The following is a 14286-nucleotide window of genomic DNA, read 5'->3' as shown; positions in this document are numbered from 1 at the left end:
TAGATCACATAACCACACAATACATTTACCAGGAAGCTTTCAGTCTGTGCACACGGAGCTTAAAGTCAGCTTTGCTTCTTTCTATGAAGTGCTTGAAAGGCAACACAGAGGATTGCCTATAGTATCGATATCCGCTGGCCTGAGATAACTAATGGCAGAACCAAACTGCACAGGACAGGGGGCCCTCCAGATCATCAGCTCAATGGACACACTCAGCTGACTAAAACAAAGGTGCCAGCCTAAGGCCTCTACCTATTAAAAGGGAAGCAGCAGTGTGGTTGGATGCATACTATGTCTGTATAACTGGCAAGCAATTATTAGCTTCACAAATGAAAATAAACATTTTTTTCTAAGCAAAAATTCAAAAGCCAAGTATGCAGAATTCAAACAGGATTCCGTTTATGCCAGTTTCAGTTAAAAGTCGGCTGATTTGCTGTTTATTTGCTGCTGTTTGGCTTTACATTTAGTCTGTAATCATAAAAAACATGGATTAGAAAACTTACATTTTAATGTAAGAATAAAGTCTCCTGTTTGGGCTTGCCCATATTTAAGACACACTCTATATTCTATACTGAATACCTACACAACCTGAAGTCCCAGAGGTTAGTTCAGCTGCTTCTCCTGGCTCTTACTTATTTTAGAAAGTTCCCTCAGGGCCTGAGACTTGGAGTTATTGGTTTGTACTTAGAAATTCAAGTTCATGGGGCCGGAGAGATGGCTCAGAGGTTAAGGGCACTGTCTGCTCCTCCAGAGGTCCTGAGTTCAATTCCCAGCAACCACATAGTGGCTCACAGCCATCTATAATGAGATCTGATGCCCTCTCTGGCCTGCAGGTATATGTACAGGCAGAGCACTGCATACATAATAATAAGTAAATTAAAAAAGAAAAAAGAAAGAAAAGAAATGCAAGTTTGTGTGGATTTCCAGGGGAAATGACATCTCCCCTGTACGTCTGCATTTTACTGTCAAGGGTCCAGCAGGAAGAAATATCGTTTCATCCCTGACTGTTCATTAGTGTAGAGCCCACGAAGTGAGAGGCACAGTTGACAGGAGTGAAAAATGGCATTTGTATAGAGACCATTTACTGAAATGTGCTGGCAGAAGCTACACATGGTCATAATAGTAAATAGCCCACAGTGGGCATACAAGCACATGTGGGTTGGAGACAGATTTTTTAACTGTTCTACTGATGGGCAGGCAGAACAACTTATGGATGAATTTTTAGCACAAGCCTATTGTGATCAGTAGATTAGTTTAGCTATGGAGACATGTTTTGCTCCTTTTTTGTGTAGAGAGCCTGGATTAGACTGTGGTAGTGTCAGGGAGAGTGGATGTTTCTGTTGTAAGGGTTGGGAGGGAAACTGTGATTCCTCAAGTAAGAGGACAAAGGAGAACAGAATGAGTTTTTGTTTTTGGTTTTTTTTTTAGGTGGAAAGAGATAAGTTGGGAAAGAGGTAATTTTGCTAAGAGCAGAGGGAAACAAGATAGGAAGGTGGGGAGTCCTATCACTGCTGAAGTTCCTGAATTGGGTGTGGAGAGGGCTGAGAGTACTCACCGTGTTGTTTGCTGATACAGAAGTCGACCAGAGAGTAGTAGGGAGTTCACAGCAGATTGAGTAATTGCCGTTCTGGACTTCTGCCAACAATTCATGGCATCCCGTGAGTAAGGGTAGACCAGGTAAACCAAACTGCTTAATCAACCAAGTTGTAAACCTTACTGGTTGGCCAAGTAAGAATATTCTATATGGTACCAAGTAGCTTCATACTAAATGTTTTAAGCAAGAAATGGCCAATACATCTCATAATTTGGAATTTTCTAACAAAGGACAGTGCTCCTAACTACTTGGCTTAGTTTTACTCGCTAGTATGTGGAGTGTTGGGTGGGTGCTGGCCTGGAGCTACAGAGGTTTCTTTGAATCCTTCAAATTTATGCTTATCATAGAAGTGCAAGCTCTGGAAATTACTGGCCCTTCCGTCTGCCCTTCCCTCTGTGCGTGTGTTGATTTCTAGTGAGGGGTTTATCTAGTGAAGGTCATTGTAGGCCTGGCTACTGGGGTTTGATCTCCAGAACCCATGTGAAGATGGAAAGAGAGACCTGACTCCACAGAGTTGTCCTCTGACACCAGCAGGGGCACTCAGGCCTCCATCATGTGTTCAGGAACAGTGATGGTGACCGTGAGGATGATGATGATGATGATGGCGATGACAAGTTTCTCTCCCTTTGGGAGGCTTTCCCTGATATGTGCAGATTTCTGCCTATAATTTTTCTTTTGGCTTCTCATATAAATCTAACCCTTTTAAACTAAAATATTTACTTGTGTTCCTAACCAATCTAAGCAGTGCCTTTATCAGTAAGACTAATTTAACTATTTTGTAATACTACAATTGTTCTTATGTTTCTCTCTCTCTCTCTCTCCCTCTCTCTCTCTCTCTCTCTGTGTGTGTGTGTGTGTGTGTGTGTGTGTGTGTGTGTGTGTGTGTGTGTGTTCGTGTTCATGTTCCCCAGGAAGCCAGAGGCATCAGTGATTCTTTTGGAGCAGAGTTACAGACACTTAGGAGCTGTCTGGTAGGGTGTTGGGAATTGAGTTCTGGCCCTCTGGAAGAGCAGTGCATACTGTTAGCTACTGAGCATTCCCCCCCCCCCCCCCCCAGCTAAACATTCATGTTTTGTTCACCAAAAGAGTTCCCAATACATATAGTAGACATGAGCACACTGTCAGAAAGGTTGGTAAGCACCTCTGTGTCACTCCACAATGTCAGGATTTATTCAGCAGCAGTATAGTCACAGATACAGAGCTTCTGTTGGTAACAGCTGGCCAAGAATAAAGAAGCTGCAGCAGAATCAGACCACTGCCAGATCACAGGGTCAACATGACCTCCAGAAGAGCCAGGTGGTGGGAGTTGTACAGGTGCAGGGTGGGACTGAGCCCAGAAGGCAAATAGCTCAGTAGCCAGCAGCAGGGAGCTAACTCCTCACGTCAATAGCTGACTTCAGTAGCCAGCAGCAGGGAGTTAACTCCTCACGTCTGGGGGTTTGGTGCCTAATGGTCAGGTGGCAGGCAGGTCTGCTGATCTGGCGCTATAATTGGGACACTGCTAGGTGTCCTTTTATGAAGTCCAGGTGAGGGAGTAGTTAGTACCATTTTGTCTGGTGTGCCCGATCAGTTTTTTGGGCTGGTTTTCTGGATGTGATTCATTATGTCTTGGTGCTCTTACAGTGTTCCATTTCCTTTCATAAGCTGAGAGGATGGCACCCTCTTCACTTTTCGGAATGGATTATCAGTGCCACGTGGCTGGTGCCAGTCAGGGTGGTGTCTGTATGTCCACCAAGGTGCAAACTGAGTCTTCATCCTCAAACCACAGTCTGTCAGGGCAAAACATGGGGAATGCCACTGTAGGAGGAGAGCAGTAAGCCAGTCTTAGTAATACAGGTACTTTATACCAGGACAAAGCTGGTGTTTCGTGGTGTTCTCTCAGTCCCCTGGAAAGCCCCCTGAGCTAAAGCACTGTAGTAGTCCTTAAAGTAAGAACTGGGAAAAAGGCCCGAGCACCCCAAGCCTGTAGATTCTGTGGCCGTGGACTTCTCCATCACTCTGCTTAGACTCCCAGTGCTGCCAGCCACCTCTCAGGAAGAGGAGTTGTGTAGAGTTTTATAAATGAGACTTTTTTTTTCTCCAATTCTGAAGATGAAACTATTTAAGTTAGATTTTTGTTGTTTAGTGTACATGCACAGTACTCAAACCATTTTTCTTTTCTGCATAAATAGAAAGAAAATGATACTCATTTTTATCTCTGGCAGTTGTTATTATATTTTTTTCCCTTTGTGGCATGCCTATAGATATGAAGGATGTATTTTCCAAGGTTATAACAGTTGGTTCTCATTATACAAAGAATTGAATTTGAATCTTTGACAGTAATTATGACTGTGGGAAGTCACTTGAAGGCTAAAAGACTGTTTAACATGGCTGCCATTTGGCCTGTTGGTGATGTGCTATTCATGTGAACAGAATGGCTGCTGCTCTTTAGAACAAATCTGGGGCATTATTGTCAAGTCTTGACTTAATGTTGTTCCAGTTAACATGGCTTGCTTTGTCTCTGAGGCTGAAATGGCTATTGTTTAGGGGGACTAGAGGACAGAACACTGCAGGGGCACAGATGAGCGAGCTATTTGGCATAAATACTGCTAAACCCACTGGAGATGACTCTGTATCTGAGAGAGAATTCTGGAGCCTTCCTGTCATAGCTGCACAATAGAGACCAAAGCAGAAACTAGAAACATTTTTCTAACTCTTGCTTCATCTTACAAACATGTATTCCTTTGGACTTTTTATATAGTGCCATCCTGAATGGTATACCTGTTTTAACTTTGGTTTTTTTGGTTTTTTTTTTTTTTTTGGTTTTGAACATTTTTACTTTATTATCATATGATCCTGGAAATATATTTGGAGATGAGAGTGGTTTAATGCATTTTTCCAGGATATGTTTATCTGAAAAGCCCCTTCGTCTCTTCTATCTATACGAGCACATGGCAGTCAGGGAGAGGAAAGATAAAGAGGAAATGACTGTCTGCCACTCCATTTGGCTCACATGGCAAGGTGGGAGGCCTTTGGGACCTTTATTTTATTTGAGCCAATCAAATATTAGGTGACACTAGTCCAAACAAGATTTTCCTTCTGGTTTTCCCTGTTTTTCTTACTCCAAATTTATTCATTATTCTAGTCCTGGTGATTTTACTAAACAATGAAGCAGTCTTTACACCAGTAACTCAACTTTGAAAAAAATCCATTTACTAGAATGTGTTACAGAGTGAACATATATGTAACAAACTTGAGTATCTGCCCTCAATTTCTTATAAGCAGAAATACTGAATGATACTTAGCAATTCTTATTTACACAAGAATAGGTAAGACTAATACAAGAGTTTTCCTTTCCTAGATTCTCCCTCAGGTCCTTGGCTGTGGATATGTGTGTCCACTGCCGGGCCAGTGAGGTGGCTCAGGAAGGCCAAGCTCTAAGCCTCGCAGCCAGAGTTAAATCCGCAGACCACGTGAAAAGCCACAGGTGGTTTTGCACATCTGTAAGCCCAGCACTCACCTGCACAGGAACATGACAACAGGAGGATTTGCTGATTACAGATGTTCATCCGCTTTTATATTGTGCTAGGGTTCAAATCCAGGGCATTGTATGTCTTAGACAAACACTGCCAACTGAGCACTTCCCGTCCCTGGGAATTAGTTTTTACTTTGTTTTGTTTTTTAATGTAAACTTTATCTTTACTATGCATTTCAAATCTATTTTGATCCTAGTTTGTCATTAGTGTTACTTCCAAACTTAAAGTCCTAAGAGTCATTACTCTTTATATTTTTCTGGTTTTCCATATTGCCTATAATGGCTAAGAATGTCTCAATGCTTTTTTAACCCTGCTTCTTACCAACGTCACCTCTGCCCCTCTTCATGCCTCCCACCTACATAACTTTCCATGTACTTTATGACATCTTAAGATTACTCTACAATACATAATTCAATGTAAGCTGCTGTTTAAGGAGTAATAAAGAACTGTGTACGTATGAATACATAGCTATGGTTGTAGACCCTGATATATTCCCTCTAATGAAAACCGTGTGTGTGTGAGTATGTAGCTTTGGATGTTGATATATATTGGCTCTAGTCCTTTATTAGTTCATCTTAGTTTTAGTGCATGTCTAGCATGTTGCATTTCACAGTGCACTTCATTCCCGAACATATCAGTATAAAGCTCATGGTGTAGAGTTAAATGTTTATGGCTATCTTATATATAAAATATAAAAACATCATGCTGGTGTGGTGGCACACGCCTTTAATCCCAGCAGTCAGGAGGCAGAGGCAGAGGCAGGCGGATCACTATTAGTTCTAGGCCAGCCTGGTTTACAAAGTGAGTCCAGGACAGCCGCCAAGCCTAACACAGAGAGACCCTGTCTCGAAGGTGGGGAAAGTATATATATATATATATATACATATATACATATATACATACATATATGTGTGTGTGTGTGTGTGTGTGTGTGTGTATGTGTGTATATATATACTTTTCTATGTTTGGAATTGTTATTTAGTTTGTAGTTTTTGTTGTTTATACCACGGTGCTGGACTTAGAAGCCAGAGCACTTTGCACATGCTAGATCACAGCTAGATCACAGCAGCCGTACACCAGTTCTTAGAGCCTGTGTGTGTGTGTGTGTCGGTGTCATACATTCATACACACACACACTCATATATGTATAGGCATAAGTAGTGTGCTATGTACTAACATTTGTGATTATAATAGTTTCACCACACATTGAATGTTAGTAGTTAAAATATATTGTGTTCTTAACAATCTTAAGAGCTTGCTTTTAAAAAGGTGTGAGAGCCAGGCGCGGTGGCGCACGGCTTTAATCCCAGCGCTCGGGAAGCAGAGGCAGGCGGATCGCTGTGAGTTCGAGACCAGCCTGGTTTACAAAGTAAGCCCAGGACAGACAAGGCTACGCAGAGAGGCCCTGTCTCAATAAATAAATAAATAAATAAGTAAGTAAATTAATTAATTAATTAATTAATTTAAAAAAGGTGTGGGGCTGCAGCTTTGAGCCGGAAGTGTTTGGTGTGTCTTTGTTTTTTGTTTTTCAAGACATGGTTTCTCTATGTACACCTGACTGTCTGGACTCATGTTGTAGACCAGACTGGCCTTGAACTCATAGGTGTCTATCTGCCTCTGCCTCTCAAGAATTGGAATCTCAGGTATGTACCTCCACACCTGGCTCTCTTCTGTCGATTTTTACCAATCTCATTAGTATGTTAGAATTATAAATGTCTATGCTCCAGTTTGTTTCTCTCAACACAGGGTTTCTTTTCTAGTCCTGGCTGTCCTGGACATGCTTTGTAAACTGGCCTGGCCTCGAACATGCAGAGCTCCGCCTACCTCTGCCTCCTGAGTGCTGGGATTAAATGCATGTGCCACCATGCCTGCCTGGAATTCTTTTCTTAGCATACATTTTTATATATATCTTCTTCTTCTTCTTCTTCTTCTTCTTCTTCTTCTTCTTCTCTTCTTCTTCTTCTTCTTCTTCTTCTTCTTCTTCTTCTTCTTCTTCTTCTCCTTCTCCTTCTTCTCCTTCTTCTTCTCCTTCTCCTTCTCCTTCTTCAAGACAGGATTTTTTTGTATAGCCCTGGCTTTCCTTGAACCCAGTTTATCGACCAGGCCAGGCTGGCTTCAAACTCAGAGATCCATCTGCCTACCTAAGTGCTGGGATTAAAGGATGTGCCACCACACCTGGCACATTTTTATGTTTTTATCTGAAGGTTGGAGTATACTTTCCAGGCATTAATTGTGCTTTGAATACTCATCTTCTCTACTTGGTTTTCGCTTTTCCACCAGTCTTTACAGTATCACATCTAAACTGCTTGCATTAGTTATTCTGTTTTGTTTCTGAGACAGGATCTCACTATGTAATCTTAGAGGTTCTAGGCTTCCCTATGAGAGATTTTCCATATGAGGTTATTGATGCAAAAAGCTCACCAAATGTTAGACTGAATAAAAAGGAGAAATGGGCCCAGTGATAGGATTCATCCCCCTCTGCTTCCTGGGAATTTGATGTGACCAGCAGCCTCGAATCCAAAACAAGAGCGCGCCTCTTACTCCATTTTCATCACTGTTTCTGATGCAGAATAAGTGTACTTTTATGAGAGTCTGGGTTATGAATGCTCTGCATTGCTTCACTTAGTCCTCGAAACAGTCTTCAGGCACAGGTACTGAAAACTGCACAGAAATTAGGAAAACTGCTTTAATTAATATTAATTCTTTTACATTAACATACTTAATCTTTACGGAGTTTTATATCTGCAGAAACTTGTGAAAACAACCTTTTTCCTCCCAGCTGCTCATAAGTATTTTGCATTGGTGTGCCTGGCAACCAGCACTGGCTGCACTGAATTCCAGTCTGCACCTCAGCTACTGGGCTCAGCCGCCTCTGCCTGTCCTGGAGGAGGTGCTTATAGGGACTCTACCCCGCCCTAACTGGGCCATCTGGGCCTTGTATTTAATGTCTGCTCGCTCAGGGTTGCCAGGTGGATGTTGGTTTGCTAATGAATATCCTTGAAGTCAAGCAATATCTGTTTTCTCTCCTTTGCAAAGTTGGTTAGTTACAGAGTTAGCAGGTTTTGGGGGTATGGCTCACTTAACTGTAGAGTGCCTCCGAACATGCTTGAGGTCTAGGTTCCATGCTCAGTACCCCACAAGCATGATGATATATGCTTGTAATTCCAGCACTCCAGAAGTGGAGGCAGGAGGATCATTTCAAGGCCATTCTCAACTGCATAGCAGCTTAGAGATTAGCCTGTGCTAAAACAAGACCTTATTTTAACATTAAACCCAAACCAGCATTTGGTTACACTGACTCTTTATCCATAGTATATATAAATGTGGAAGCCAGAGCATGGTGTAGGGTGTCTTTCACACTCACTCACCACTTCATTTCTTCAGAAAGAAAGAAAAAAAAAGGATTTACTTTTATTATTTGTATGTGGGTCATGGGTATGTGCACAAGTATAAAGGCCGGAAAGTTCGGACCCCTTGGGGCTTGAGCCACAGGCGGTTGTGATCTGTCCAACCTGGGTGAGACCTGGTGTGAACTGAACCCAGGCCCTAGGTGAGAGCAGTAAACACTCTTACCGCAGAGTGAGCCATTGGTCCAGCCTCTGCTCTGTGTTTTGAGTTGAGGTCCCTTGCTTTACCTGGAGCTCACTAATTCAGCTAGGCTGGCTGGTCTGCACACCTTGAGGATCTTTGTTTACTGGCACTGCTATGGCAGGTGCACTTGGCTATCTGGAGTCCAGACTTTAAAGCTTACATAGCAAGGCCTTATTCAAGCCTCTCCCCTACCCCTTGTTTTTGTTTTACTGTCATTTTTTCTTCTAGTTACCCTGAATCTCATCTTTTCTGTAGTGTCATAAATTACCAATTTTGTCTTCTAATATTCAATTTTCCCCCTAAATACAGTTCTTGTTGCCCTTTACAAATTTCAACATTTTATTTTTATTTAATTCAGAATGCCTTAGAATTTCCCTTGAGACTTCTTTGGCCAGTGTGTTATTTGTAACTATATTAGACAGGAGATTTAAGTCAGTGGTAGACAGAGTGTTTGCCTAACACAGGTAGGACCCTGGGTTTGAGCCTTAGACTTCTAAGAAAGCAAACAAACAAAAGAACACACTGTCTGCTATATTGCTGATAGAAGCCTGGAAGTATGCTGTTTATCTCCACATCTGCCTTCCGCCAATTCCCAGCTGAGAGACTGACACTTGCATCCACTTTTCTGTCTTCCCTGCTCATCTAACTGTCCCATTTGTGCTGACTTTTAATCGACTCCAATTACCTCTATCATGAGGTCTTGGCCCTCCTGGGGCAGGACATAGAGTAATACAAGCCAATGAGCTTGGTTAAAGGAAATTATATGAGATGCCGAAGCAGCAACAGCAGAGGAAGAGTCTTGTTGGATGATACAAGCAGCACTGGAGGCCAGTGTACAGCAGAGCACCCCTCCACCTGCTCACCTTAATTTTGTGCTCCCCTCTTCCCGGAACAGAGTGAAGTAGTATTCTTTAGAGGAGTTTTGTGTCCTAAACAGGCTGCTTTGTTTGTTCGATGACTTGCTATAGTGCTGTCAATTGTACATGCTCGGCAAGCTCCCTTACCAGCTCAGCTACCTGTCCAGCCCCAATGGGCCTTTTTCGGGACAGGGTTTATCTGTGTAGACTTGGCTGTCCTGGAGTCACTTTGTAGACCAAGCTGGCCTCAAAGTCACATTGATAAACCTGCCTCTGCCTCCTGAGTACTGGGAAGCCATTTTAACTAGACCAAATTGGCCATTAAGTTTGCTTTACCAAGATATCCTTTATATTCAACTGAAAGATGTTTATTGTTGGATCTGAAAGCATCATTAGTAACCAGAATTCTGAGTGGTTTATTTTAATATATTTTATTCCTAGAAATCCTGTGTGAGAATTAGGTTGTTAGCACGGTCTCTATAATAAAGGTCTGTGAAAGCACATTGGATGGTGTTTTCATTCTACTGACAAATTTAGCTGTCTGTGCAGGGTGTGAGAGCTCCACCCCAACATTGACCTGCTTCCTATATTGATGAGGTCCAAACACAACAGAAACAGCAGCAGAGTCTTCCTGTGTGGCCTGGAGTGATCAGAGCTGCAGGTTATTGATGTGTTTCTAGCTAGGGACCATAAGCAAACAAACTCTGCTACAGAGAGCCACACCCTTCCTGTCTGGGATTGGATTTACTGTGGAACAGATTTCGGGAATAGGTTTCTGACAGTTTCAAGTTGTGTTTATAAAACGTTACAGGGTGAGGTCTTCCTTTAACTAAAACTATTTCCTATTTGATGTCCAACTGCGCATTTTAGAAAGTCTTTGGAAAAAAATTTTCCCCAGGTAGAGAATTATGTTGCTTTCAACGATTTTGGTTATTCTTGTCCCCCAAAATGTACAACCAATTTTGTATTCCAGTAAATAATTCAAAAACACTTTTAATAAGAACATATACTAAGCAAGAGTGTCTGTAGCCTGTGACAGGTTGTAGTTTCAGTATTAGAATTTTAGGCTTCGTTTTCCAATGCAGATAGGTAGCACAAATCCGTTCAGTAATGGGGTTTAGGGAGGAAGCAGATCGACACTAAAGGCTTTGTAGGCTGGTTCAGTGTAGCATTGTCTTCATCTAATGCATCTGTTACTTTTAAAAAGCTAGGAAAATGTAGACCACCCACGCAGCAGGCCGCTGAGGCCTGCCCTTGGTGTGAGAGTGCTGTTATTATCTAAGTTGTGTGTTGATGGGATTTACCTCCAGCGACTCAGGCATCGTGATTCCTCTTTCCCATGGGACTGTGCTAGCTTGACTTGGGCAGCATGTGCCGTGAGCCCAGTTGTACTGTGCCTGTTGCCACAATACCATGTGAATAGACTGACTCTGATCTCACAGGAGGAGGTCAGGGAATTTGCTGTGTAGAGGGGGAGACAGAAAAGCAGAGGGCAGAGAGGGCAGGGGAGAACCAAAACGTCTGGATTATATAGTGAATATTGGAGAGCCTGTCAGGGAGAAAGTTCAGGTAGGGACTGAGGGATGCTGGGAGAGCCTGCAGGTCAGACCTGGTTTGGTATGTTAAATAGGCACCTTTGCTGCTTGTCCCATCTCCGAAACCCAACAACCAATACAGGCCCATGTCCTGGAGGCCTCAGGATAAAATGGAGTAAATGGCTGAGTTGAACTTGATAGGTTGCAAAGAAATTTTATCATATTAGAAAAGTACATATGTGTGTTTATTTTATTGCTAACAAGGGGTGTGTGTGTGTGTGTATGTACATGTATACACGTACGTATGGAGTTCAGAGGAGTTGGTTCTGTCCTACCATGTGAGATCAACTCAGGTCCACAGGCTTGGCAGCAAGCCCCTTAAGCACTCACTGAGTCATCTCGTTGGCTCACAGATACAGGTTTTATATATTCTACTCTGTGTCTTGTCATTTCTAAAACTTTTTTCAACTTCCTTGGAACTGGTGAATCTGTTTCTTTCTTCCTTGTTTGCTTTGTTGTTGCCTCTTTTGGACACACAGGATTTCTCGATGTTTCTCAGGCTGGCCTTGAACCTACTTTGTTGTTCATGTTGGCCTAACACTAACAGCACGGTCTTACTGCTTCAGCCTCTGTGAGCCCGCACTACCGTGCCTGCCTTTGGGGATTAGTTTCAATATCATGGTAATTAATTTAGTAAAATTTAGCAAGTTCAGTAGGAGCCCTTAAATACCCATTTTTAAGCAGCTAAAACATAAGTTGCAGACTTCAAAACACCAACGACGAGCAGTGGCTGGCACAGTGGCTCAGTGGGTAGATGTGCTAGCACCATAGCCTGACAGCCGGGATCTGTGAGCCTGTGTAAGGTAGAAGAGAACCAGCTCCACAGAACTGCCCTTTTTTCCTTAATGGCATTTTCCTTAAGTACATGAACAAAGGAGTACAGAAATGAGAAAAATGTATTTTGTAACATTAAAAATTAAGGAAATGGCATTTAGTGTAAAGGAACTATGCATTTACTAGACAGTAAATACCTAATTGCCATCGACAAAGTTTTCATATTTGAAATAAAAATATATACATTAAAAAACACACCACATATGCATGTTTATATATACATGGATGTAGTACATGTAACTGCATGTGCATAATCTGTTTATATATACACAGATGTAGTGTACACATCTGTGTGTGCATACTCCATTGTTTTGATTTTAACCCTGTTTTGATGGCTTTGGTTCAATATTTGAGTATTTTGTTTGTTTTGTTTTTTGTTTTCCTTGAGACAGGGTCTCTCTGTGTAGCCTTGGCTGTCCTGAACTCACTTCGTAGGCCAGGCTGGGATTGGGTATGCAGCACCACACCCGGCTTCTGTTTAAATATTTGTAACTACAGTATTTCCCCTCAGATGCTTAGCATTCTCATATCTTGTTGTATTCCAAATGGTCTTTGAGTTTGTCTGTTGATTGTGATTCAGAGAATCTGAACTCCAGAAAGTCCCCCGGCGTTTTGGAGATGGGGTCTCACTATGTGTCTACTGGTAACCCTGGCTGGCTTGGAGTTTGCTATGCAGACTAGACTGGCCTCCAACTGAGCGATCCCTCTGCCTCTGATAGGACTAAAAGTGGCCACAGTGCCTGACTAGTGAGGGGTTTGTTCGCCTTCTATGTTCTTGCCTCCTTTATCCTCCAGTCCAGCACCCTGTGGGGTAGTCTGCCTAGCCTCAGATGCCCAGCCGACCTCTCCTCTCAGTGGCGGGCGTGTCTGCTTACTCAGTTGTGAGCCGATATCCAAGACAGGTTCCAATGGGGCCTATGCTGGTATTAGGGAGGTTCGGCCGGGCTACTGTAAGGTTTCAGCATCTTAATTCTGCCAGCTCAGTCGGCCATGTGTTTGTGTAATTTCACTCAGCTAACCAAAATGTACCTCACCATTCTAGGTTTACCGACAAGACTGTGAAACTTTCGGGATGGTGGTGAAAATGCTGATTGAAAAAGATCCTTCATTAGAAAAATCTATACAGTTTGCACTGAGGCAGAATTTACATGAAATAGGTGAGCGGTGTGTGGAAGAACTCAAGCATTTCATTACTGAGTATGATAATTCTACTCAAGATTTTGGAGACCCTTTTTAGAAGAATTAGTGCCCAGGTAAAAAAAAATTTTAAAGCTTCTAGCTTTCCCCCCTTGGATTGTGTAAATCCTTGCTATTTTGTGATGAAGAGAAATACTTTATGATAGCTGACCACATTTCTAGTATTAAATAAACGCCTACAATGATTGTTAAAGTATCTTAATCAGAAGGTTTTCCCTACATGTAGATTCTTATCCATCTTCATACACTTCCTCCTTGCAAAAAATAATGTTCAGTTAATTTTTTTAATGTTCGAAGGAGCAGTTCTGGATTGCAACTTCCTGTACTTCTGTTCAGGCGTCTTCCACGGTGTGTGATCACTTGGTCTCAGGAATGTAATTTGTAGTTTGAGATCCTCCCAGGTTGTGATAGTGGCAGTGTTAGCATTTTGAGTTGTCAATTTGACTTGCTGTTTTCTTTTGTTCAACTTTGTAACTTTTGGTGAAATCAAAATATGCTGTCTTAATGAATTAAAACTTTGCTTTGAGAATAATTCTTATTTGGTATAGTAAAAAAGCACTTGAAAACCTTCCAAGTCAGCGAGCTTAGCACATCTCTCCTAGGCGGTGCTTCTGAGGCTCCTGGCAGCCCTCTCTGAACCATTGTAAAGACTAATAGGAGGGCTGGTCCAGGTGCAGGGCACGTTGAAGGCGAGACTTCTCCACAACCCCGGGTGGATACAATGCAAGCTAGAATATACAGAAGCACCGGGATTTTGTGTTTGGCCCATACTGTTTTAGGCAGGGGCCTGACAAGAGCTTGTGCCTGGATTTAAATCACAATTACTCTGTTAATTTCCATGATCTCAGTTCTGTAAACTTAGAGGATCTCACTCTTGGCAAGTGTCGTTATAGAAACGAAGCAGAAAACCGCAAGGCCAGCACAGCTCCCCTCCCTCGCCTCATGAGTGAACCAGTGAGTAAGTGAAGAGATGATTAGGAGTTGTCCTCTCATTTCCTGTCCCTTCCAGCAGTGCATTGAGCCAAAGTGCATAGCTTGTGACATTAAGTTCTTTAAAAATCATGGTTAACCTGTATAGATCAGGCTGACATTAAACTCACAGA

General features: G+C 42.3%; 1 protein-coding gene across 1 annotated transcript in view; it reads left to right on the top strand.

Annotated features, from left to right (window-relative positions):
• The window catches only part of LOC127186500 (periphilin-1-like), a gene marked incomplete at its 5' end in the record, with an annotated part of 36919 nt that extends 23568 nt beyond the window's left edge, over nucleotides 1–13351 (top strand). The window contains 1 exon segment of the mRNA XM_051142840.1: nucleotides 13029–13351. Coding sequence (XP_050998797.1) covers nucleotides 13029–13223 — 195 coding nt within the window.
• Between the last annotated feature and the right edge of the window lie 935 nt (nucleotides 13352–14286).

This window comes from Acomys russatus, unplaced genomic scaffold (genome assembly GCF_903995435.1).
Source record: "Acomys russatus unplaced genomic scaffold, mAcoRus1.1, whole genome shotgun sequence".
NCBI lineage: Eukaryota > Metazoa > Chordata > Mammalia > Rodentia > Muridae > Acomys > Acomys russatus.
The sequence above is the reverse complement of the archived record's forward strand: the minus strand, read 5'-3'. Positions and strand labels throughout refer to the sequence as shown.